This window comes from Anopheles ziemanni, chromosome 3 (assembly GCF_943734765.1).
Source record: "Anopheles ziemanni chromosome 3, idAnoZiCoDA_A2_x.2, whole genome shotgun sequence".
NCBI classification, from domain to species: Eukaryota; Metazoa; Arthropoda; class Insecta; order Diptera; family Culicidae; genus Anopheles; species Anopheles ziemanni.
Window position 1 is genome coordinate 79239139 of NC_080706.1, and position 25771 is coordinate 79264909.

At 45.6% G+C, this 25771-nt stretch overlaps 1 protein-coding gene across 1 annotated transcript in view; it reads left to right on the forward strand.

Moving 5' to 3' along the window:
- LOC131285564 (MOXD1 homolog 2-like) overlaps positions 1 to 24377 on the forward strand; it is a 115133-nt gene extending 90756 nt beyond the window's left edge. Inside the window, exons 3-8 of the mRNA XM_058314423.1 lie at positions 5171 to 5326; positions 13795 to 14073; positions 19418 to 19603; positions 21154 to 21821; positions 21926 to 22094; positions 24000 to 24377. Coding sequence (XP_058170406.1) covers positions 5171 to 5326; positions 13795 to 14073; positions 19418 to 19603; positions 21154 to 21821; positions 21926 to 22094; positions 24000 to 24377 — 1836 coding nt within the window. The remainder of the gene's footprint in view (positions 1 to 5170; positions 5327 to 13794; positions 14074 to 19417; positions 19604 to 21153; positions 21822 to 21925; positions 22095 to 23999) is intronic.
- Positions 24378 to 25771: the final 1394 nt, after the last annotated feature.

Consider the following 25771-nt stretch of genomic DNA (forward strand, 5'->3'; position numbering starts at 1 on the left):
TCCGGGGTTTTTTGGGGCACTTTTGGGGGGGAAGGGGAGAGATAAACAAAAATCTCCTTCGGCACGACATCCCCAACACCCCACAAACACAAGACGCACCTCGGCGCGTGAATCAGAGCAAGTGTTTATTTTTCCTATTCTCTCGGCGTTTGGTCCTCATCCAGATCCGTTATACATTTTGTTCCCCTTGTGTTACCTTGCTTTTTTCGCCGCCGCGATTGGCGTGAGCGATGAAAATTTGTTTTCATCAGCGTGTTTTCCACACACACATTCCCCTGTGGTTGCTGTTTAGAAGTTCTCTGCCTTGTTGTTGTGCCCCGTTAGCATCCCACATTCTTTTGGCACATTTTCACCTCCACCCCGCCAGCCGCTCCAAGCGTCCAACGTCCGGTGCGTGTTTCCACACCCGCCCGTTAAGCTGTCACTCGATCCTACGCACGGCTTGGACCATCATCACCGGCCGGGCCGTCATAATTCCGCCGCGAACATGCACGCACGCCATTCAGCTGGGCGCAATGGCCGTGTCGGGTGACATTCGGGGGTCTCTGCCTGCCGAAGGTGGTCATTATGTTGGACAATATCTAATTGGTTTGATTATGGAGGAAAATGAGCGGCATCGCACACGCAAACTGTGTGTGGGGAGGGGAGGGGAGAACGGGGCGATAAAAGGACGCCTTCGGTTCCGGCCTTTGGCGGTCGAATTTTAATGACACTCTTGTTGTTTTGTTTGAGGCGAAACGATAATTGCATTCGAACGCTTTGTTGAATACGTCACCAGGGAGATTCGGGACTCTGTCACGGAAAAGAAAACGAAAACAATTTCCATCGAATAACTTTCGGCTCAGAATTTGATTTTCTAATTTATTTTTTTCAATTACAATTTAAATCAATTTGACATAAACGTTACAAACAAAGACAAACCAAACTGTCACAATTGAAGATGCATAATGTGATTGTTGATTTATTAAATTCAGCATTCTACGCCAAGAAGTTTTTCCATCTAGGAAGCGTCGATTTTGTTGTCGTTCTCCGGAAGAATTAGCATATTTATAAGCGATGGATGTTTCTTTAAACTTTTACCATTACCACGCTGAGATAACGTTGTCGCATTAATTATTCCTGTTTGTACTGTACTCTGCAGAGGGAGAAAGAATGAAAAATTATTTTTAAAAGCCACTTCTCCACTTTTACCACGAACATGAAAATCACTTCCACTTCCGCGCCGGGTGTGACGTTAGGGCAGCGATTTAATTCCATCCCCCATATTGCCGTTGTTTTATGGCATGTTTAAATCAATTCAATTATCACCTCTTCTGCACCGTATCGAATCGAATTTCCGGCCATACGCCTTCGCCGAAGCTGGGACGCGGCGCTGGACCAATTTCTGGGCAAACTCCAGTGAGAGAGAAAGAGAGAGAAAGTGACATTGGTTTTTGCGTTTCTTTATTTTGGCCCGCGTTCGCCGTATCGCAGGGTTTGGCGTCTCAAGAGGGAACCCGAAGCCGTCTGTTACCGCCGTTTGACGTCGACGGTCCTTGACGCTATCACCCACCTTCGGAATCGAAATCATATTATTGTGCGATAAAATTCAATTTCCTGAACAATTTTCCCTTGGCTGGTTTTTCCTGGAACGCGAAACGCCATAGTCGGCGCGGTCGAGGCTTTGGTCGCGTAAAATCGAACGGGTCGCTGTCTCGGAACGCCATCAACACCACCACCACCACCACCATCGCGAAAGGGCGGGCAAATGGATCGCGACGGGTTTTGCCATCCAACAAAACCCAACATCCGCCACCACATCCGCCCGAACCGTGTCTATTGACAGTTTTCATATCAGATGTTGAAGTATTCATGGTAATTGAGAGAGTCGCTGTCGGGCGCGGCATCTATCCGGTACTACGCACTCGCCCTGGATCCGCATGGCACGGCGAACATTCCAGGCGAACAACGTCGCCGGGTTGCCAGCATTTCCGGCAGGCAGATGATGAGGTGCGAGTAACGGACCCGCCGTGTAACGCAATCTCCCTCGCTCCGGAAATGCCGTGACGTACGCGGGCGCACCATGTCACAGCGGGTAAGGGTGGCGTTCCGGGAAAGGAGCAGGCTCGGGCAGAAAGAAAAACCTTATCGGGCCATCGGGGTTCTCCCAGGTTGTCTTCCCATTCAGGCCGAACCGTTGGTAGGGAAGTCCTGTGCGAGAAAAAAGGTCTCCTTAGGGATCGTGTCGGGAAATGTGGGACTTCCAAAAAGCGGCAATCGCGTGCTGAGTGATACCATCGAATTCTCCCGATTCCATGGTTTCCATTCAAGGGATGATGGCTATGATACCTAGTGTTGCCATGTGTTTGCCATTTGCTGGTGGAAACACATGCCACGTGGTATTCAATGGGGAGTGCAGGGTTATCATAAAGAGATGTTTTCTGCTCCTCCAAAGAACAAAATGGCGTTGCACAAATATAGTAATAAAAAAAGATGTTCTGAAATCAGAACTTCCGCTTCCGAACCTTGTACAAAGTCTTGCTCATCGGACCAAGGTGAACCAACGCATTGCTATTCCGATGCGCAACCCGTTTCGGTAGAGATTCGATGGTCCAGCTTCTGATTTCCTTCCGATAATGCTAACTGCACCATGCATCCAACTCCTAATGAATGCTCGAGTGAATCGACTAATTGTTTGATTTTAATTATGGCTTTACATCGATCCCGGGATTGGAATCCCCACCTTTTGGGATCGACGAGAAACAGGTAACGACGAACTAGTTGGTGTGCACTCTGCAGTAAGATACCGATTCTCAACACGAAAGTCTACCTTCGCGGCTGGACCGTCTCTCACTCGAGAATGGTCCATCACGTTCTACCCGGGAGCGAATGGAAGTAGCGACCTGCCAGCACATTACAGAATCGTTTGCTACTGTGCTTCCGTTCAATAATTGAATGCTCAGCGCCCGCGAACCTTGTTCGGTGCTCGCCGGAACGGGAAGAACTTTCACTCGAGTGGAATTCTAGGTTCCAACGTTCGATCCCGGAGGGAGCGTGTGTAAGAAGCGGAGGTTTGGAAACAATTTTTAAGCTCCGTAATAAGAACTGATTGTTCAGCCGGGCCGTATCCCAGTGAGGGGTTCTCTTTGCCGCTATTTTTGGAACGTTCCGTTCGGACGCTTACTTCATCCACGTTCGTGTGCGCCCTTCGATTGTGCCGAGTGGTGTTTTTTTTCTTTCTTCTGATCCACGTTCCGAATTTTAATTAAAGCTACAACTCCGCTCCATTCCGGGAATGTACGTACGGTTACGGCAATTCTTGTTCCTGGTTGCGCTGGAGAATTGGCAGAATCCCCAAAAGCCGAGCCCTATCATCAGCCCGTCGGCGGGGAAATCCGGTAAGGAAGTGGCTCAAGAATTGCTCGGATTGACTAATGAATATCGAACACATATCGATCCGAGGTGCTTTGTGGAGCCCTTCACCGAATCGCATGTCGTAGTCTCGTATTCTCCCTGGTGGCTTCCTTGCGGTGCACGTGGTTCCCCACCATCGCTCCCCGAAAAAACATGCTGATTCATGACCTTTTCAACAGCGACCGGGACTTTGGAGTGGAACATGAAGGTTCTTACAGTGATAGCTCCCAGACGGAGCGTAATTGAATAATTGCGGTCAATCAGACTCGGTGGATCTGAGCTTGTAACGAGTCACCCGGCCGGCTTGGCCCCTTTTGATGGGGTCAGTTGAAAGACACGGTAGCAAGATTTTAATTTTGCATTCTGTGTGATTGCGGTGTGATTGCGAGAACTCGGTAAGCAGGCACTCTTTGGGTATATCAACATTCTTGCCGGCACTGACGATACTTTAACCGTCGTAATGGTAGCCATGATTGCGCCGGAAACGATAAACGGCGCCAAAAAAGGGCCCTATGAAGACCTCAAGGTCGATCGAAATAATTGAGATCTGCATTTTTTCCTCCTCCACCGTTTCGCGCTGCGACTTCGACTCAAATGCCCTTGCGATGGCGTTGTTTTGTCGATCGAAGTTCTCCATCGGTTTTTCTGCTTCTTTTTCGTTGTCTTTCCAACCTCCCCGGCATTGGAGCCGCGTGGCCACAGTCGCATTTTACATCTCCTCGCCCTCCCCCAAACGGCAGCGACGCAAAACGGTGCCCCGACGCAGTCGTTGTTATTTTAATGAGTTGCAAGATGAAGCCGTTCCAAGAGGGCAAGAAGCTCGTTCAATGACCGACCAGAACGGTCGTTTGGGGATGGAGAGGAGTCGTCTAGAGGGTGTGGAAAAAAGACCACAACATACACACACCCCACACAAACGATAATTACGGTGCGTCCCGACTGGAAGTTGGAGCGACTACTGGAACTTGCGTCACTTCGAGCGGGGGAGTTTCGGGGTTTTCGATAAGAACACGCCACACAGTTTTAACAGACCTAGGAGCGAGAACCGAAAAGTCGTCTTGGAGAAAAACGGACCCGGACCCTACGCCCTTCACCCTTACCGCGGACAAATCAACGCGCCAAACATGGTGCGTAAAATTTGAAATTCAGATGAGCCAGAACGAAAGTTCGTTTGTGGTGAAAGTATACATAGGACGCCCGCTTCGTCTTCTGCCTTTTGGGTCCATAAAAACTCCACAAACTTCCCAATAACGTCGGGGGGTGGAAAAGTTTTAACCGCTCTCAAACCGGGGGGAGTGACTGACTGGTGACTCATCCAGAGAGGCAAATTGTTTCGCGCAACCCAAAACTAATGGAACCCCCTTGCTCGACGAAGGCTTTAGGCCCGCCATCCATCCCTCGAAAAAATGTCAAACCACAACCGCACACCAAACACATTAATCATTAATTTGTTTTCCGTTCGCTTCCGCTGGCGTGCGTATTTATTTACCATTAGTTGAAGTGGAAGGAAAATAATGATGCCATTTTTATTTCGGGGGGGTAGGCCGATGTTTAGCCGAACAATCCCCTTCTTCAGCTCCGGCAGGGCGACAGGTGAACTATCCGCTTCCGAACGAAACGATAATGACATGTAAAAGAGTGCATCGAGGGACGGGTCCCGAGCCTCCTTGTCCCCTTACTACTTCAACCTCGACCGTCGTAAACACGCAATATTCCGATAAGTCGCGGGCCGAAGTTCATTAAAACGATGTTTTTCCCTTTTTCCCGCTCGTTGCAGGATCGACACACGAAAAAGCACGGCGACGGCGAACCGCTGGTCGACTCCTCGCAGGACTACGTGCTGCTGCTCGGCTACGAGAACCAAACCCACACCGTGCTGCGGTTCAAGCGCAAGCTGGACACTTGCGACGTGGCGTACGACGTGCCAATCACGGTAAGAAAAACCCGCTCCCATAATCAAACCGATGGAGTGATATCACTTGAACGCTCGCGAGGACGACCTTTGCGAGCGTCAGATATGACAAAATAATACCCGCTATTTATTCGGCCCCTCATTAAGAATCTCGTCGACATTTCCAGCTGGAGGACGTAGGTACTCGTCCGGAGTTGAAGTGGTGTATCGAAAAACATGTTGCGTAAGGCCCCGTATCTCATTGCGCGATAAAATAACAATGAAAGCGACGTCCCATGCTCGTTCCTCTCGCTATCACCTCTTATGATCACCTGAACGATCGTGTTATTGTGCCGCGACAAGGTGGTGCGTATCGTTTACGCTTTTTGCATAAATAATACTTCATGATTCGATCCATCAGGAAGGCGTAACAACGAATAAAAAAACTCAACCAACTTGACGAGTTAAGTTTTTGCTCCATCAAGAGTGCGTGTGGCGTTTTCCACTTGTACGCCATATTTCTCCTCTTCAGCAGTCTTTTGTGTGCATGGGCCCGGCAGCTCCACCGTGCAGTGTAGTTGCAGCTGAAGAGAGGAAAGCAAAACAAAAAGCGAATCCACCAGCACCTTTACCTTTTGCAGTCATCCTTCCTTTGGAGAAGTGCACTTGAAAACTTCAGCAGTCGTTCGAGTGCATTCGAGTCGTCGTCCCAGTCGTCGTCGATCGACGTCTCATTTAGCGGCGTGTGACATAAGTGCCACCAAATGGCAGTAGATGGTAACCAAAAGAAGGGCTCCCAAGGCGTCTGATTGAAACCGAATCCCCAACGGAGCCTTCACCTATGCCGCATAACCAGACGGGAATGGGAAAGAATCCGAAGCACCTTGCGACGAAAAAGGGGTTGATCTGTTTACGGCATTGACTGCTACGGGGCGCGATTCGCCATCAGCGCCATCATCCACGACGTCTGTAATCAATCGCACACTTGCCCAAGGTGGTGGCTTGCCCAAGGTGGTGTTGGAAGATCTTTTTCCCTTTTCCTACAGTCGATCAAATTCCCTCAAGTCAAATTGCATCCCTTTCTCCCCATCTCCCTCTCTCTCCCACTCTCTATCGAAAGCACCGCACGGTGGTAAACCGCTGGAATTGTAATTAATTTCTCCTCCGGACAGATTTAGGCCAGCGTGAGGCTCGAGATCGCGCCGTGGTCATGCCTTCCACCGGCGGTCGATGGTTAAATCGTTGGAAATTGTGCGCGATTTCTGATGGTTTAATGACGCCATCGAACGCTGTACCGGGGGGCATCGCACTCGGACGTCTCCGCAACGGCCTGTCTGTGCCGGTTTCAAGTGCGTCATTGCCACATAACCCTCCGGGCTCGGGGCTGCGTAAGAAGTTGAAGCCTTTCCGGGCCGCTTTGGAAAAGAGATGTTTGCCAATCGGGTTTGCACGGGGCCCAATAAACCGTGCAATCACGATCGATATGTGAAGCAATTTACGACGACGAAATGATGGACATTGTTTGCTCTGCGACGGGCAAGAAGAGGTGTTTTTGGGAGATCCTCAGGGGAGCGATGATTCAATATTGATTTTGATAAAGTAGGGTTGAACATATTGAATCGTTATGATGGATTTTTAAAGCCACCAGTTTCAGAGGCTTCTGATTAATTGAGTGATATGTTATTTGGAGAATTTCGAAGCCTCTCTTGTTATGGATATATTAGGAGCTTTGTTGAATCAATTAGAAAACATTTTATTTCTACTAGGGTAATGGTACCAATAGTGGCTCATTCAGTCTTGTTACGGATAATATGATGTTATTTAAAAATGTTAATGACACAATATTTTACTAATTTATACCAATTATGATCGAAAAACCATTATGCATCTGAAAAGTATCTATTTGGAAGACAAAATCAAAATTCAATGAAAATAAATATGAAAATGTTCAAAAAATTTAACGATAAAATTACATATGGTTTATGTTTGGCCACTTTTCATATAACGTTACAATTGATGATGATGATGATGATCGTGTAAGGTATCTGGCCCGCGCTTTCAGATTTGTTTTAATCATCTGGCCCTTCTAGGAAATGTATGCCGACCCCTGGACCAATGCATTGGACTCAAAGTCGATTTTTTGTATTTGTATGTTGGCCATAAGCCCAGATAAATTAATAAATAGAAATTGAAGTTTTGCAATTATTAATAACCTTAAGGAAATCGAGGCAAAGTAGATTTTGGAGCCTTAATTTATTAGGTTTATTCTTTATTCTTTGAAAACTCCGTATCAAAGAACATTTTATGCTTGGTAAAATAACTCTATTGCATTTATTCCTTCTTAGAGCTAGGATTTTATTCCACTTCAACCACTGTTGGTACTATTCTAAACCACTTACCCTAGATTTTTACTTTGCTTCAAAAATATAATTCTTTAAATACCAAAAAGAGTTCATTTATAATTTTCTTTATGTCACGTAATATGAGAAATTTCCAGTTCCAGAAACGTAATATGAGAAATTTCCAGTTCCAAATGTTATTTTCATTTAAGTTTACATTAAAGAAGCCTTTTACTGAGTTTATCAGTTGATTACTAAACAGTTAGTTCTATTGCAGTAATCTTTTTAAACGTTGTTCGCAATGTTCACATTTTAAACATTGATGGATCAAATTTTTATTATTATACTTGATGTTATGTAAGTTATATTTAATTAGCTTATTTCATACTGTTTGTTTTCGCTTCCTATCATCTTCAATCGATTCCCTCTAAGCTAACCACACTCATTAGTGTGTTTATTTGATCGGAACACAATACACTCCGCCACAAAACGGCATATCAAACCTAGGCGATTAAAAAACGATGGTCAAACAAATCGATATCATTAGGCAGCAATCGGTTCCGGGCGGTTTGAGGTCCGCCGAAACCCTACACATAATCAATCATCGATTCGCTCCATCAAGTGCCCATTTGTTGGCGGTAATGTGTGGCCGTTTGCCTAGTTGTGTTTTCTCTGTACGTTTTACGCTAAAACAATCGATCGTGGGTTTAAAGGAGACAAACCCCAAACTATCGGACACCCCCCCCCCCCCCCCCCCCCCCCCCCCCCCCCCCCCCGAAAACGGTGACATAAACGGTGGTTTGTTTTCGTAGGCGTTTATGTTGTGCGCGTTCGCGGTTCGTAATGGTGGTCGCGTTGATCGGTTTATTTTTCACGTGCCTGAATTAACTGTAAATAGGTGAGGTGACCGCTTTTTCACGCGCATCCTCCTTCCGTCACTCCAGCATGAGCGAGTGTGCGTGTGTGTGTGTGCGAACGTTTGTAATCAACGTTTGCACGGTACAAGATCTCCCCGCTGGCAGCCTCCGTCTCCCGTTCTAAAATAGGACAATTTATGCAAACGGGCGAAAAAGAGAGCACCCGTCAAAAACCCCGTGACGCAAAGCGCAAACAAACGCAACGAGTGGTTACCGTAGACGCGCCTCGTAATTAAAATCCATAAAGCGGCAATTTTCCGTCTACGGCACGGCATGTGATTATCTTTCAATCGGTGCACTTTCCGTGCACGGTGCGCGAAAAACCGGTGCATCGCCTCGTTGCACCGCGCGATGGCGTCGGAAAAAGCTCCGGAGCAGCAGGAGCTATCACGGGATGCGTTCGCTAACAATTATGCATACATCGCCGGGGATTAAATAATACATGTGTGTACGCCATCGAACCCAGGAACCCCGCTTTCGGGGACGGATGAGAAGACGAGTTGTGATCTTGCGCTTCCCGTTTGGCGTCCCATTTTTCCCTGGTGATGCTGGAGGGAGCTCGATGGATGGATGGATGGATGGATGGGGTGGTCTATCTCGGTAGGAAAATGGCACACATAATTGTAGACCCTTTCCATCAGTCCATTGTTCCGGTAGCGGCGAACGGGTGCGACATCTTGCGTGTGTCTGTCCGCGAGCCCAGAAGGGACGCAAAGAAGGGAAAATCCACGGACGGAGATTGCGTCGTTGCAACACCATAATCAGTAACATCATCATCATCATCATCATCATCATCACCGGTTGGGTCGTCTTCAAGGAGCCATGGGAAACTGTGTGACGCAGGCCCTACGCTTGTGTCGGGGCTTTTTCTTTCTTCTCGGGCTTGTTTTAGGTTACGCGTTAATTGCTTCTTCGTTGTTCAAAGTACGAACCAATCAAGCGCGCAGTAGCTCAACCACGCAGAGTACAAGCGGTTTCAAGCGAGTGGTGAAAGGGAAAGGACGTCGGAACGGGGACGGTTTTTGCTCGCCTTTATTATCGACCATGATCGATAATTGAACAGAAGGACGGTTCCCTTGGTGGTGTTTGCGTTATTATTTTTATTTTATCGACCTACGAGCATGGCTCGAAGAAAAGAGATGAGTTGTGAAATGAGATAGAATCTTTCAAATGTCTTCTTTAAGTAAGGCTTTAACGAGGCAATATCTTTATGCTTTAAAAAGCATACGCTCCGTTAAATCGACTATAGAAATTGCTTGTTTGGAAAAGTTCTTGACGAGCCGAGTAGCGTGCACGCATTCGAACAACGCGCTGAATGTGAAGACAATTTTTCATTAGAAAGTCTCGCGTGTGAAACGCAACCCGTCCGAACTCGACCGCCCTCTGGGTGCTGGACCCGTCGTTGGAGAAGAAAATTCAATAAAATCATCATCAGGCGAGAAACACCCGGCGGGAGAAAAGGAAAGAAAATTCCTTCACACTGACCGTTTCCAATGCCTTTTTCTTTCGTCTTCTCCCCGGGAGCAAAGAAATCGATTGTCAATTATAGAAAAGTGTAAGAAAGTGCAAACCAGCGCCACATTTTCAACCGCTGGTCGCTTCCACCGCTGCCTTCGGTGGAAGAAAAATAATAAAAAGACGGATTGCAGCATGTTAAAACCCGCGCCTCCATCCCCGATGCTGGTACTTTGCTGAATGTTATGGAAAAAAGTGACATCGGCATGCGATGTTGGCGTCGGGTTGAAGAAAATGAGAGATAGTGTTCGCGCGCGTGCAAAGCGATGGCAAAATAGAAAAAGCAGTACCCTAGGTTCGGTGAGCCCATTTCCGGCGAGATGCCACCAGTGGGGGCATGCTTGGGGAAAAGGGGAGGCTCTCGGTAAACGAATCGATGAAGGAAACTTCTTCAATCGATTAATTTCCTTACGTCCGGAAGAGTGCGATCGGAACCAAACCGATAGTTGGCGGTGGCAGTGTCATCCGTTCTCCGTCGTTCTTCTCCAACTCCAGCCGATGAGAAAGATGAAGAAGCCAAGTTCCAGGGAATGACGGGCGGGTGGAAGGTTTTGTAATCAATTTCTGTGTCACAGGCAGCCAGCGAGCAGATCTGGAGGCGTCGATGCTACTGCTGCCGGTGATAAGTTAGTGACGTCCTATCAGCGAAAGTTCCCACCAGTCCCATTTTCTTTGTGCCTTCGCCGTTCGGTTCTTCGGCGACGCATTTTCCTTTTGCTCGCTTTTTGCCCCGATTCGATTTTACTTTGTTTTCCCCGGAGTCGGTTCGGGATCCCCGGAGTCGTAACTTAGTTTGCTAGTTGCAGCCTCTATCGATCGGAGTGAACAGTTTCGCCGAACGCCAAGGGATGCCTTTCCGTTGCGTTTGCTGAGAGATTGCATTTTATTACTTGAATTTGAGAGAAAAAATAAAGTACAACTTGTCATGGGAAGGACAACGCAATCATCGCCATAGTGTAGGTGCCATCTAGAGCGAGCGGCGTAAGCGTACTTTAAGCCAATTAATAAAGCAAATATCACTTTAACACTAGAATCCAAACAGCGGTCATTTTGACCAAAACGCAATTTTCGATTTCGAAAATGGCTGAAAATTTGTATAAACAAAAATAAGGCTTTTTAATAATCCAAAGCTACATCTAAAATAAAATTGTCACATTTTTCTGTTCTTCCCGTTCCGAGAGAGAAATAGACCACACTAAAACTTCGCTATTTTTAAAGATTTTTAAAATTCGTAAACCATTAATTTTTAGTTTATATGTCAAATATATAAATATAGTTAACAATCTTTTCATTTCGCTCTCGAAAATGTGTTTTTTCAGCGTTTATTTTTTCAAAATGTATAATGTAAATCCAGAAAAACATGTGTGTGCTAAAATACAAGTGCATTGAGCACCGTTTAATAAGCAAAATCAATTTTTTGTCATTACAAATGATGTGTGTGTGCTAGAATGCAATAAATTGGCCTCAAAATATTGTTCGAAATTAACGCCAATTCCCATAGGAACGTTTGTCGTATAAAGCCTCGAAATGCACGCGTTCGTAATAGCGGAACAAAGTACAAAACGGAAACAACTTATGGAAAATTAAAAAATTAGAGCAAAATTATTTTTCAAAGGTGGCATAATATATAAGCGTTCTAGCACACAGTTTTTTTGAATTTGATACATTTTGAAAAACTAAAAGCTGGAAAGGAGTAAAATTCGGTCCAAATTGATTATTTTTGTTTTACACCGAGGTAGCGGGACGTTGAAGATGTATATCGCAATAAAACGCCAAAAGATAATTAACAAATAAACTAAAAAGTAGCCGTTTATGGATTTGAAAAATGACGAAGCGTGTTAAAAATATGCAAAATGACCGCTAAAAAGCAATCGGTCAAAAATGCATTCTAGTGTTAAACCGACTCCGAGAGCGATAGTCCCGGCATGGATCCACCATCGGTTACACTTTTCCACGATCGCCAACAATCAACAGCTCAATACGTCCGAGGTGTCCTCGTTGGGGAGAACCTCATAAAAAAAGGAAACGGTGGACTTAAAAGCGACTTTCCGATCTTTAAAGGCTTCCGGCGGTCTTTCGGGAGCAAGCTTGTAGCCGGGAGCGTTCAAAAACAACAGCTCCAGCTCCAGCAGTGGTCCGTCTTTGTCCGGGATGTGTGCAAGTGCAGAGCGACAAGTTCACTTGCCGTTGAGCGACAAATGGGATGGGCCTGAGGGGTTGTGTTTGTGCGGCCCGAATGGACGATAGCTACCGGATGGTGAAGTGAAGTCGGTACCATAATCAGCATGCTGCACGTGTGCTCAATTAAATTGCAATTGGTTTGTTACGCTCCGTGCTCCATCTTCGACGCGGTTCGCCATCTTCGCCCGTTGCCGATCATTGTGAGTCACTAAATGAAGCATTGCTGAGGCTATTTGATCGAACATGGGCTTACGGTGTGGCAGCATGTCCACAGTAGTGGGATATTGGAATCACCACCATCACCACCACCACCCCCAAGGGCGTACAACGAGTGACCATCGATGACGACAACGGCGTCGACGGTGTCAATTGCCTATCACTTCCTCGGGCCGACATCGATAATAGCTGCCTAGATGTCCGGTGCTTCAAGAAGTGCAAGAAGAACTCGTCGTCGTCGTCCTCGTCGACGCCGGTGGGATACCGCAGGCGATACAGGAGTGGATTGCATTCCTCGCTCCTCTCCCCGGCCGGAACGCTTGGTTCGGGGACCGCGTGATTTCATCACTTGCATACGTGCCCGTCATACGCGCCGTGCCCAGTGACCGCTTGTGGCTTCGGGGGATGAAGTTCATTGAGCAGACGACGAAACCATCAACCATCATCAACCGGGACAACGGTCCACGTTGCTCCAGGGGCGTTGGAAGGCGTTTGTGGTAGCTGCGGTCACATTGAGGAGATAGCGGTCGTGTCGAGATTAAACGCCGGAAGCGTTAATGCGATGTTGTTCTATAATGACCCGGTCCGAAAGTGGGACGCATTGTGCCAACTTCCGATCTGGCTTAAGTCCTCTAGATTCTGATTTTAGGTCAGAGGTTACTAGCACATTTTATGAAATCATTTTTCCCCAAAACAAAACAGCTTTTGGCAAAATAGTTATAGCGCTCTCAAAACAATTAATACTAGAAGAAAACGACGTAAAAGTTTTCACCACTATCCTTCCATCTAGAAAGGCATCTCGACAAAGCGAGCGAAAAGAAAACTACAGAACTACAAAGTCGACCCGAGTGTTTGGAGTCGCTCTCGCCTCCGATGGACGATTTTGGAAGATTGCAAAAGATAAAACTGCAGTCGAGAGAGTGTGGAAGTGCTGGACAATGAGCTTTTGCCAGTCGTCCATAGCCAGTTTTGAGTCGGCACTTGGCCTAAACGGAAGGTTCGGTCGTTTCTACATCGACACCCGTTGGAGTGTTGCCGGGAGGTTTTTCTCTGACTGTTGGGAAAGTTGGGACTAGGTAATCAATTATCTTAATGGCTCACTTATCTCAGCTTAATTAATTGCTGCATTGTTTGGATTGTATTTTGGGACTTAAAGAAGGGGGAATAGGGTTAGGTTCTCCCAGGCGGGAACTTGCTTAGCCTGGATAATGTTATGTACGTTCACTTCACCGCGTACTGTCTTAAAATTTCGACATTATGATATCGCACAACCTTGAATTCTAAAAAAAACACTGTATTTTATCTTTCTATTTCCACGCTTTTCCTTTCTTTCCGTCCACAGAACGACACGATGCGTGTCATTTACATGTACCACGATAAGGAGCCGCACGGGGCGTTCTACACGCCCGGCAGTCTACCCGATCCGGCCGAGGCGTTCAAGCAGGCCCGCTCGCTGTTCCTCACGCAACGGATCAATCAGACGCCGCTGAAGACGGATCCGCGGATGAAGACGATGGAGCTGCTCAATCAGGACGTCAATCTGCCGCAGCAGGAGGGCACCCTGCACTGGTGCAAGATGTTCAAGCTGAACGATATCAATCGCAAACATCATCTGATTAGGGTAAGTTCCGAACCTCGGTAGGCCTCGGCGTCCGTCGCTGTACGTGCCACAAAGAGGGTGACAGAAACATTGTTGACTCTTCGTGAGGGCACTTACTAACCGGATTTCTCGAACAACCTCCAGCTAACGAAGAGGTTAAGCATGCGCTTCCAACTCTTTTTTCCCCGTCCTTGGGGATAAATGGAGCAAGGTTTGGAAGTTTCGGTTTGCCCCGGACTCGCTTGATGATTGCAAATTTGGTCCCAGCCCGGAGGGGATTTATTTATCTTTCTGGTTTTCCCGGTGTTACACCTTTCCGCCCCCGGGAAAACACTCCTTTTTGTTGATGAAGAGTTGCGATACCGATTGACCATCGTCTTACGGTGGATATTTTTAGTTCCCTCAGGATCCTCGAGCTGAAATTTTATTTGTTCTTCTCTGGTTAGCAATCCTGCCGCTACTTTACTGCACAAAACTTTTCCCATCTTCTGGAGGTATCGTTGCGTTTTCTTTCCCTTCTTCTCCTTTTAACGAGGGAAGATTTTAAGGATTCCAAAACCGTTTCGTTGTAATCTCATTCCAATCCTACCAGCATGTATTGCTCACGAACGATTGTTTATCTGGCCACCGTTTCATCCGACCTGGTACTGAAAACTCTCTTTAGAGGCAAGGTTAGAGCCCTTTTGACCTCATCAGTGTAACTGATGACCTAAACAGGAGGTTGATGATGCCGTCTGACATTCGGAGTTGATATCTATTTCATTTAATTTAATAATAAAACCATCGAGTTCGCGTTGTCCTTTCGGGTTGCAACATGGAGCACGGACCTGCCGCAATAAACATCGCTGTCAACCTGTGCATGTTGTGCAATATGGCAGCAGACGGTGGCATAAAACCGACTGGTAGATGGTTTGGTCGTGCCGTAAACTTCTTCCTAACAGTTGTTCCAAATAACCGTCCCGAGTTGGTGGAGACGGTACCGAACAGAACATCCTAATCCTTCGCAAGCGAAAAAAGGAAAAGCATCCGAGTACAATCCGCCAGGATGAACTCACAAATTGGAAGCAATTTAAAGAACGCTTTTAACAAACACTGTCGTTTCGGTACCCCCTCCCCCCCCCTTCCCCCTTTGCCCACCGAAGGAATAGAATACGGAAAAAGTTCTACGCTCAACTGTGACTCTCATCAGCGAAATCGAAATCACTAAAACTCGCTCCATTATCGTCATCTGCGAGCCTTCGCCGGGCTGTTGGGACGTAAGCGTACGATTTCGGCCGTCGCTGAGATTGTCCCCCGAATGCATTCCCCCTTAAATTCACATATACTCGTGAGGCAAGGCATAGAGGTGGCTTTGAGACGATTCCATTGCTTTGATTTCTACCGGTTTTTTGCTAGGATCATACCGGTTCTCCGGCTGCACGAAAGCATGCATTCATTGGAACTCTAGGAACAAAAAAGGGAAGCGGCATTCCGATTCCTCCATGAAGATGATCATCCGATGTGGAAAGTGCACACACAGTGGGTCGGACAAAAAGTGAACGCCAAACGAAAGTCCCATTATCTTAAAACAACACCCATCATCTGGCAAAACTCCCTCCAGTTGCCCCTTTTGAACGACGACGGAGACTGGTTCATATGGCGTTCGGTTAGAACACATCCACAACCGCTGGCACTGCGCCTTGGTGACAATAAAGTTTTCCCGACCCCGAAAGGGCCCGTTTTGCACGAACAAGAGTACGATTCGTTTTCGAACATAATTCTATGCTTCATCATCAACAACAGAATCATTTGTTCGATCCTTGGCCCAGGACAAGCTTTTAATTGCGAACCAGAGCATGTTGGCTTTTTGTAGGCTTAGATAGAGGTAGAATTTAAAGTTTATCTGTGTTTTGTTTAAAAACAATTTTTAAACAATTTTCAAAAACAATTTTTAAAAACATTGGTATAATATGTACTTAGGATGTTTTTATAACTTTTTTACTTTAAGAATTCACACAAAAATGGTAATGAGTAGCTAGTGGTCTTGGTCGTTTTTTTAAGAACATTTTTTCTTGGCTAAACGGGTGCCAGAATTACAAATATTTTTCTTTGTACTTTTTGCTTTATTCCTCATCTACCTTCTCAAATTAACTCGGTTGGTTTGAAAGTTTTCCAAATAATAAATTCATTTTGAACAATGTAAAGCCAAGGTACAATACTGCCTTGAAAATAAAATTTGATGTAAAACTAGATGGCAATTATTTGAAAATGTTAGAAATATTTCAAAATTCCTTCGGAGATATCAGATAAAATAATTTTATTTAGCTAGAGCATTTAATAATCTATTTTCGAGCCGTTCAATAAAGAAAATTGGACGTCCAGTTTGAAGGTGACCTTGCAAGTGTTCGCGTGTTAAATTCGCCTAGCCCGCGACAACACCGTCAGTCGGTTCACTCCTTTTCTTTATTTTTTTACCACAACCAGACGATCAAACCTGATGTCGCAAGTCATGACAATGCTTTACCAAACAAATCTACACCCGTTAAGCAACGATTTGCGATGAATTGTGTTCATTCACTGCCTTGTGAACAGAGCGACAAAGCGCGCCATGCCGCAAAGCTGTCGGGGATGCTTTCACCGGGAAAAGTGCATACGCTCCCGCCCGGTGGCTGCCTGCATAACCGCGATGGTGCAACATTTCGGCCAGAGGCAACCGATGCATAGCAAATGCTCAATGTATCAAGCAATTGACGGCACTTTCCATCAACCAACGGTGGCGTGGAACGACCGGGCGGCGTGAGTGATCGCGAGTTGTTTGTTTTATTGATTTGCTGATATTTGAAATCGTTTCCACTGAACGGTTTAAATTTATTGCCGCCATTTTTTCAACCCCCAACGTTGGGGGTGAGGAACCATCCCATGGCTGCCGGTTTTTCTGCTACAAACCAGAGGTTCGACAACTGGAGGTGGTGCAAATGGGAAAGCAAAACAAAGCGTTGAGGATAGCAGCGGTACAAAAGCGAGGAAAAACTATTGTTATCACAGTTTTATGCTGGTTACAAGTGCAACCCGAGAGTGTGTGCTGTCTGGCCCGCTAGATGGATGGATGGGTGAGTAAAAGAGAAAATAAAAACACACACATAACAATTGCATTGCATAAAATATGCAACCGGCTATGTTTTGGTTTGTCGATGGTAAATATTAAACCCGAGCAACCTTCGCCTCACCGAAGACAAACATTGGTGCAACGTTTTTGCAACCCGCGCAGCGCGGTGTCGAAGCACGAACACCTAAAACCGTGGCACGGGAACACGTGGGACGTGCTTTAATAAACGTGCACCAAAACATCCGCCGGCATGGCCATGTTGTGCAATGGTGCAATGGTGTAATGGTGCATCGGTGGGTGAAAGGAAAATCGGTTGGGTGGCGTTCCCGAGTCTTATCTGCGTGCTTGTGAACTGTGCAACGTTATTTAATTTGAACGCCCTTGGCATTACTCGTGGGAAATATTGAAATTTAATGCTTAATTGTTTTCGGACAGCATTGTTGTATAAAAATAGGTCATTTCAATTTATGACAAACGTATTTGAAATACCTTTTCTGCTTGCCATCGAGGATTTGTTTTTCATTTTTAAATGCATTTCCTTATCAACAGCAATGCATCGTACAATACCCATGTGACCATTTGTTCGACTCCAGTGACGACAGTTAAAATATCTGAAAATGGGTCAACTAACAAACAATTCCCTCCGGGAAAAAAGTATCACCATCATGGTCATCATCATCATCATCACTATCACCATCGTGCAATGCAGTACTACATCCATTTGGTGGCCATTTAGTTTTATGTCCCCCCTCTTCTTTTTTTTTTTGAAAATTTGTCTCTCTTGCGGTGGAAACTTCTGGCAAAACAATCCATCCCAGCTCGAAACCGGTTAAAGCTTTTCCTGCTGCCAGTATCCTGTGCTGACTTTCACCGACGGACCCGGCATTGTCTAGGCGAAAACCTGCGCCGGGTCCGGGTTTTCCGAATGCCGACGGCAGCTTACGCCACCCGTTTCCCTTTATCACATGTCGTGTTCGTCTCCTCTGCCCATTTTAACCCATCATCCAGTTGAAGTTTGCTTTCAATTCATTCTTTTAATTTAAGCCTCCGCTCGGAGCGCCGAGCGCGCTTTCCCTATATAGTTTCATTTGCTCGCACCCATTCTGCCATTCTGTTCATCTCGTTTTGCAAAACCGTTCCGTTGTCTTTTTTTGTTGCTGTTGTGTCCTCCTATTTTCCCTGCGAAACTAGGTCCGAGAAGGTCGATAACAATCGTTTAAACAGGGTTCAGTTTTAATTATTGCTGCCTTTGGCTCGGGAGCCCGTCCAAACCCGTGTCGTGCCCTTGTCTAGGGTTTAGTTTATTCGATTGGTGCTTTTAATGGAATGTTGCCGTTTGCTATTTTGTTATGTTATCAGTGTATGTTTAACCGTTTGTCGTATTCGTCCCGGGTCAAAGTTTCCTCCCACTTGTTATATCTTCGCTCGCTGCAACTCGGTTTGTTTTCCCCTTTGCTTCATTTTAATTGCACTGTTTGATTTAACAACAAACACACACACACAAACGTAAACACACAGTTGGCCATACATAAACATGCTGGTGGTATGCACCTTCCACTGCTGAAGCCAAGCAGTGCCTCGATATCACACGACAGATGATGGCACCAGCATCCATTCAACGACGAACTGCGAAACTGTGATCACACTCGCCAGCTTGGGGGCGATGCTGGGAGTATTGTTTGTCATTAAATTACTTTTCCCAGTTTTTCCAGCCCGAGGCGTCACGCAGAGGCTCGTGGTGGGGGCGGGGAGACGATGCACGAATGCAAATCGAATCGTTTCGCTTGAAATGTATCCTCCACTGTCAATTGGGTCGTTATTTTTAGTTTTTTTTTGTCCAACTTTCGCCGGGAACATCAAGAGTTTTCCCGTACTTTGAACACTTTGTCATGAACTTTTCGATAGGGTTGATTTTTTACCTGAGTTTTTAGACAAGTTTTTTGTTATTTCGGTTTGGTATTGCATTTAATAAATTTGTTACGTTTATTCAATCAAACGAAAATTAATTTTAATTGAGCGCAAACGTATTTACTCGGCGAAATGCAACATTGCGTTTGATGTACGGCTTTTAATAAGTTTCACTTCAAAGTATGTCCTTCATGATTGACAATCCTTTCCCGGAACAATCCTCGACTCGAAGTTTGTTTTCCGTTCGATAATTCCATCAAAGTCAAATTGCTGGAAAACGTGTCATCGCAAGGTTATCACGAATGAAATCAAACATCAGTTTACTAAAATCTCATCCTTGTGTCATTTTCCTTTCCCACTCTTCCATTGCAGTACGAGCCCGTGTTTGATTCGGCCACCAGCGCATCGTTCGTCTACCATATGATCCTGCACGAGTGTCAAGGATCGTCACCGGAGCTGGAAATCATGTCCCGGGAAAATGGCAGTCCCTGCTACAAGGCTGACCGATCGATACTCACCTGCAACTCGATCGTGGCAGCCTGGACTCGCGGTTCGGAGGTGAGTGCAGCCGAAGGTTATGCTTGTTTTTTTTTATCAATTTCGACTGAAAGTGTGTTAGAGAGGCCATCTAAATGTATCGTTCTGTCAACTTTCAAGTTTTATCGTTTTTATATAACGTTTTTGGTTAGGTTTCATCTATTTTTGAAACCAACTCGCCGCCACCATCATCAGATGGAACCATTTTTGATTTGTTTTCCAGGAATCGGTATTCATTTTCAATACTCAATCAATAGCAATCAAAAGATGGCAACGTAGTAAAAGTAAACACATCAAAGTAAATTAAATTTTGACTCGCGTCAGACATTTCCCGGCGCGCTTCCTTCGGTTCGGTTTATTATCTGCTCCTTTGTAGGTCAGTGGAAAAATAAAATATGATGCCGAACTGAATCAAACATGTTCCGAATATTTCCAACGGAGTGTTTGGCTTCGATTGGGTTCCTTTTTTCCTTGTCTTCCCAGAAACACTCCCTCCAATTAGTAAGCGATTTGAGCGAAATTGAAACACATAAAACCCAAACCAACGCCAAGGCCCGCACGTCGCGCTTTTCCGATTCTACTCGCATCCTCCACCCCCTTCTGGTGGGACCATTATCTGGTGGAATGCATAAATGGAACTTGCTTTTCTTTGTCGTGGAAAACCACACCTGCGACCGGATAGATAGTGTTGGCGGCCAAAACAGGAGCTTCGGTGCCGTTTTGCTGCTGCTCTGGCCGACGCCATTCCCGCTGCGTAGTAAATCGGTTACCATATTTATGTCCTTTGCACGCCAGCCGCTCGACTTTCTCCCGCCTCCCCGCGGTTTCCGGATCGGGGGCATTCTTTTCCACCAGACAACGAGGCTCACTTTTTCCATAAAACTTTATGGTTTTCAATCAAAAACCCATAAAAAATGCGATAGAAGCTCGTCCTGCTCGTCGGCAAAGGGCGGCGCGGGCTTATGGTGTTTTCCTCGTTGTTTTGTTGGGTGTGCGTTTTTTGTTGTGTTGTTGTTCCCCTTGCCTCCCTTTTCCGGAACAGGATTTCCACCGTTTCGGTTGTATGTGTGTTTTTCGGGTTTATTTATATCAACATTCATACAAAACAATTTCTACGCCCATGTTTTTCACCACTCTCGGCCATTGTTTCGCTTCTGGCTGGATGTTGCCGTGGTTGTTTTCTTCGCGCTTTTGCTATCAATATTTTTACGACTTTTGTTATTTGGTTTGTAGTTTCGTGCTGGGAAAGGGGGGCACGTGGTTTCGAAGTCCTACGAGGGAGGCCCAGGGACAGCACGGATTGGAAGGAATTACTGCCGGTGCCATGTTGTGCCTTCCTCGAAATCCCCCCGTAAGCCAATTCACCCGGAAATACCGGGTCGGTTGGCGATTGGCCAAGACTCTCGGAGGTTCGGAGGTTGAGCAATAAATAAATTTCTCAGTTATTGTTTTTTAATAGAGCACCGAGTTAGGCCGAGCGGGGTAAATTTGACCTTTTCTCAATCGAGTTCGTGGTCTATTTTGTTTTTTTTTGCGCTCTGAAATTTATCCTTTCCTCTCCTTTTCCGCAGGGTTTTTCCTTCCCAAGTCAGGTCGGGTATCCGTTGGAGTCGAACCAGGCTCGCTTCTACCTGATGGAGACACACTATAGCCTGAGTGCCGGAGATTACGGGTGGCCGTCGGAGCCGAAGGCGATGGTGGACAACTCGGGGTTGAAGCTGTTCTACACCAGCACGCTGCGCAGCCATGACGCGGGTGTCCTGTCGATCGGCATGGACCCGAACTGGCGACATATCATCCCGCCCGGCCAGGACCACGTAGTGTCGGAGGGTCATTGCGTGGGCGATTGTACTCAGCGAGCGTTCCCGCGTGACGGTGTACACTTCTTTGCGGTCATGATGCGAACGCACCAAATCGGGCGTCAGATAAAGCTACGGCAGATACGGCATCGCGAGGAGCTGCTGCCGATCGCACACGATCGCAACACTGACTGGAACTATCAAGAGTATCGAAGGCTCGCGGATCCGGTGCGAGTACTTCCCGGGGATCGGCTTATTGCCGAGTGCATATACGACAGCTCGGCCCGAACCGCAATCACCCTCGGAGGGTTAACGACACGCGAGGAAACCTGCCTGGTGCTTGCCCTGTACTACCCTCGCCAGAAGGAACTGACCACGTGTCACTCGCTGCCAAGCCTACCGACTGTCATCAACTCGCTTGGCATCAACGAACTGGTGCCGTGAGTAGCTTTCTTCCACTCCCTACAAATCACCACACCTTCTCGCTTATGAGCTCATTCTCATAATGTCCTTTTATTCTCATCCTTCTCTTATTGTCCTTTAGTGGTTCGAATCCGGTCAGAATTGCATCACCTCCAGAGCTCTCCGGGATGACGCTGGAAACGAGACTCATATCGTACGACTGGCGAAATAATTTCCGCAGCTTCCAGTACGTCACGCGGCGGGGGTCCTTCAAACCGTTGTGCTGGAGTGCGCGAAATCAACCAATGCCGGTAAGTAAACATTCAAAAATAAATTGTCACACCCTTTAAATCATACTTTCTCAGAAATAAAGGGAATACTGATGTTATTCATATTTGATTATATTTGAAAATATCCTTTTTAAAGCCCATAGTTAGAATCAGCCCGTTTCGATAAGTTTACGTAATGCGTTTTGCGATGCTGCTATAAAGCATAATTTTGTCTTAAATTACTGCCTGTTTAGAGTTAACTGGAAGTGTGGAGAACATCTGAATGCTTTGTGAATCAAAGTTATTATTCATTAACCCCTCCACAGTCCTGCCAATTTAAGAAAATGACTCAAAAACTTGTCACACTGTTTTTTTTTATATTGTTGTACAGTTTTTGGTCTAGTACCGAAGAAACAATTATATTTTCCTAAAATACTTTGGATTTAATTCATTAAATGATAGTCAGTTTGCATACGTTTTATTTGTGATTGTGATCAGCAATAATTTACATAACAACATGTTTTCAAAGCAGGTGCACACGAAATAAACAACGCGCAACGAAAGTAGAAATAAAACCCCCGAGTTACCCGAGTCAGGCTCCGGCAAAACTGTCAAGGGGTTAATTAGATTATTGCAACTATATTATTCCCCGTGAAGCATTTTAAATAACAATTAGGCTTTTTCTGTTTAAAGTGTACAAGCAATACTGGAATAAATTTTCCTTTCCATTGTTTCGAACAGCGTTAGAACCGAATGGATAATAAATTACGTGAACGATTTAGTTGAAAAACTTGTCTGCTCTTTAACAAAATGACAGCAAATAATTCGACCGTTAAAACAATGACAGTAAAATTAGTTTTATCTTTTTGATCAGTTGTTTAGCTCATAAAGTGATGTCACAATATTGCTCGTATAATTTCATTACGATTGTTTGGACAAACAACAAATATCTGTACACCTTTTATCCTTGTATAATTTGAACAATCTTGTACAATGGAACATGATCCTGAGTATAAACTATCACATTCTAGGCATGTTAAATAAATTGTGCTACCACACAACGTACGGATACTTATAAGACCTGCTTAAAACGGTTAATGCTTCGATAGCATATTTCCCGTTTATAAATAAATGAAACATATTCAATAATCCTTCTTTAATCACGCTCGCCGGTAAACCCGGGTACACACCGTCCGGAAGCTTCACCTGCCTTCGGGCACACAATTTATTCATCCGGCCATGAGGCTTCGAGAGGCTTCCATTGCACTCCGGAATGCAAGTAGGGCCAAAGCCGGAAGCGCTATTTGAATCCGCACCACACCAAGCGTTCCACTACGCTCTCGTGTCGGGGAGAGAAAAAGAGAACGAGATGGCTTTTGCAAGTCAGTTTTCCACACGTTGCCGCAGGTCGTACAATCTGTCTCCATTTCGGATCGGGCGCTCGAGTGTGCCTTTAGTACTTCTCCGGAGCCTTAGTGGAAATAAATTGTATTGATAAGCACCCAGCTGGCAGTCGATGAATGTTGCACAAATCGAATCCATGCACAATTTATTGGCCTACCGGGCGGTTGACGTTGACTTATTGCCTCGACGCACTGGAGGAAGAGCTTAAGCGAGCTAAGATGCGGTTGTTCCGGTATGAAATGAAACATTCCTCTTTGATTTGTCTCAATGGGGTGACATTGCTTCGGCGAAGGATATGCTTTCCTTGATTGTGCCGAGACAATTACCATCAATAAAAAGAGCTAAAAGATGCTTGATAGAGGATGTTTCTGCCTCATGGAAGTGATTTCAAGAATCTTCCCGACAGCATCCAAAACGATGGCTGTTGATGATCCCAATATATGTATCGTATTCGATCTTCCTTGTGCGTGTACGGACCAAATAACTCAAAATATCCTTATTGTTTCTTCTATTTCATCCCTCCCCCCATTCCATCGGCGCCAGGGCACCGAGAACCTGGAAGGGTTCGCACCGAACATCACCAAGTCGTACAAGATCATCCGGTCGTGCAGCTTCGTCGGGAGCACCAACGTGGCCAACGTGGTCGTCATGCAGAACCGCAACCGGTACGTGACGGAGCCGGAAACGGGCGTCGAGCTGCCGCTGGACATCGGCGACGGCGACGACGACGATGACGACATCGACAGCAACAACGTGATAGAGGGAGCCGCCCGGAGCAAGGTGTCCCGCAGCTCGGTCACCGAGTCGATGGGTCTGAGTGGCGCCCTGGCCATCTCGTTCCGGGCTCACGTCGAGGCGAAGATGTTTGCGTTTCTGCTGTTCATCATCTTCCTGAACTCGTTCCGGATAGCGACGACGTAAGCGGGCGTCGGGCGGTGGAATGTTTGCCATTCGGGGTTTCCGACTCCGGCACATGACTGGAGTGGGTCAGCACATGACTGATTGAACGGTTGGCCGGCCTGGGGTCGCAAAACTAAATCGATCGATCGATGGAGGGATGTTTTATTGGGCGCTCTTGAAGGAAAAGCAGGAACGAAATGAAAGCCGGATGGAAGAAAGGCGCACAATAAAATAAGTAGACAACAAATTACACAGAATCCACTCGAAGCATTCGGAAACACACTTACATACACTAATACCAATGGACACACATCCGTTCTCCATACGTCTCAAACTTTTCCTTCGTGGACTGGCGCCAGCGATGTGTGATTTCCCGGCAGGAAACACCAAACGATGGGAAAACAGCTAAACCCTAGAGTCCTCGACGCCAACCGTTCGTAGCGAAAAAGGCAAGTGCGTTGTGTTTGTATATAGTGGGTGGGAAAAAGGGGGGACCTTCAGCATGAAGCTTTTCTCCCCTTCAAGCAATGATGGGCATTTTGAGAAGACGAGTCAGTCCGTAGCTGGTTACCTTTGAATACCACCAGGTGGAAAATCTACAGAATAGTTCAATGTCGCAATGATGTCTGCGTGTGTGTAAGTGTGTGTGTTGAAAAGAGCGCTAGTAGAAGTTCTCATTCTAAAAAAAAACTACGAAAAAAAGTTATAAAAAATTTTCAAAAAAAAAAACAGTAGAATCAGCAAAACTCCTATGTTCAACTCACTGAAGCGATTAAACTACTAGAAACGTTTTGTTCGTTGAAAACACTTTTAGTTTCAAAATGCTTTCTAGATCGGTAGCATGATTCTTTGAGTTCGGTTGTTGTTCATTATCACACATTCATCGAAAAGAAAACTAAAAGCAAGCGACGTTAGGGAAAGGAAAACAAACAAAACTAAACTCCGTGTCAAAGCACATAAAACTTATAATTGACTCAAAAACTCGATAATCGATGTAAATAGTGAGCAGGCTTTAGAAAGCAGTATCTGTTTGTATATATGGCATTTTGTAATAAAAAAAAACGGAATGAAAGAAACGAGAAACTGAAACACCTAAGTAGTAGCTGAAATGAAAACAAATAAGTATAAAAACAAGTAACACAATAATAGACTCTCGTAAAATTCGGTAGACAAAAGGTAAACTTTTAGATGTCAACGTGGTAGCGTAATTATGAGCAAAACAACAACGGCCAGAAATAAATCAGAACATATACTTTGAAGCAGAAAAAAATAGTTGAAAACAAAAAATCATGAAAATATAGAGAATACAATACTCTGGTGCTGGTAGTAAGAAATAGAACAGAACTCACTCTCGTGTTTGTACATTTCTTCCCACAATCGACGAAACCCGGTGCCATGTGAGAGAAACTGTTTGC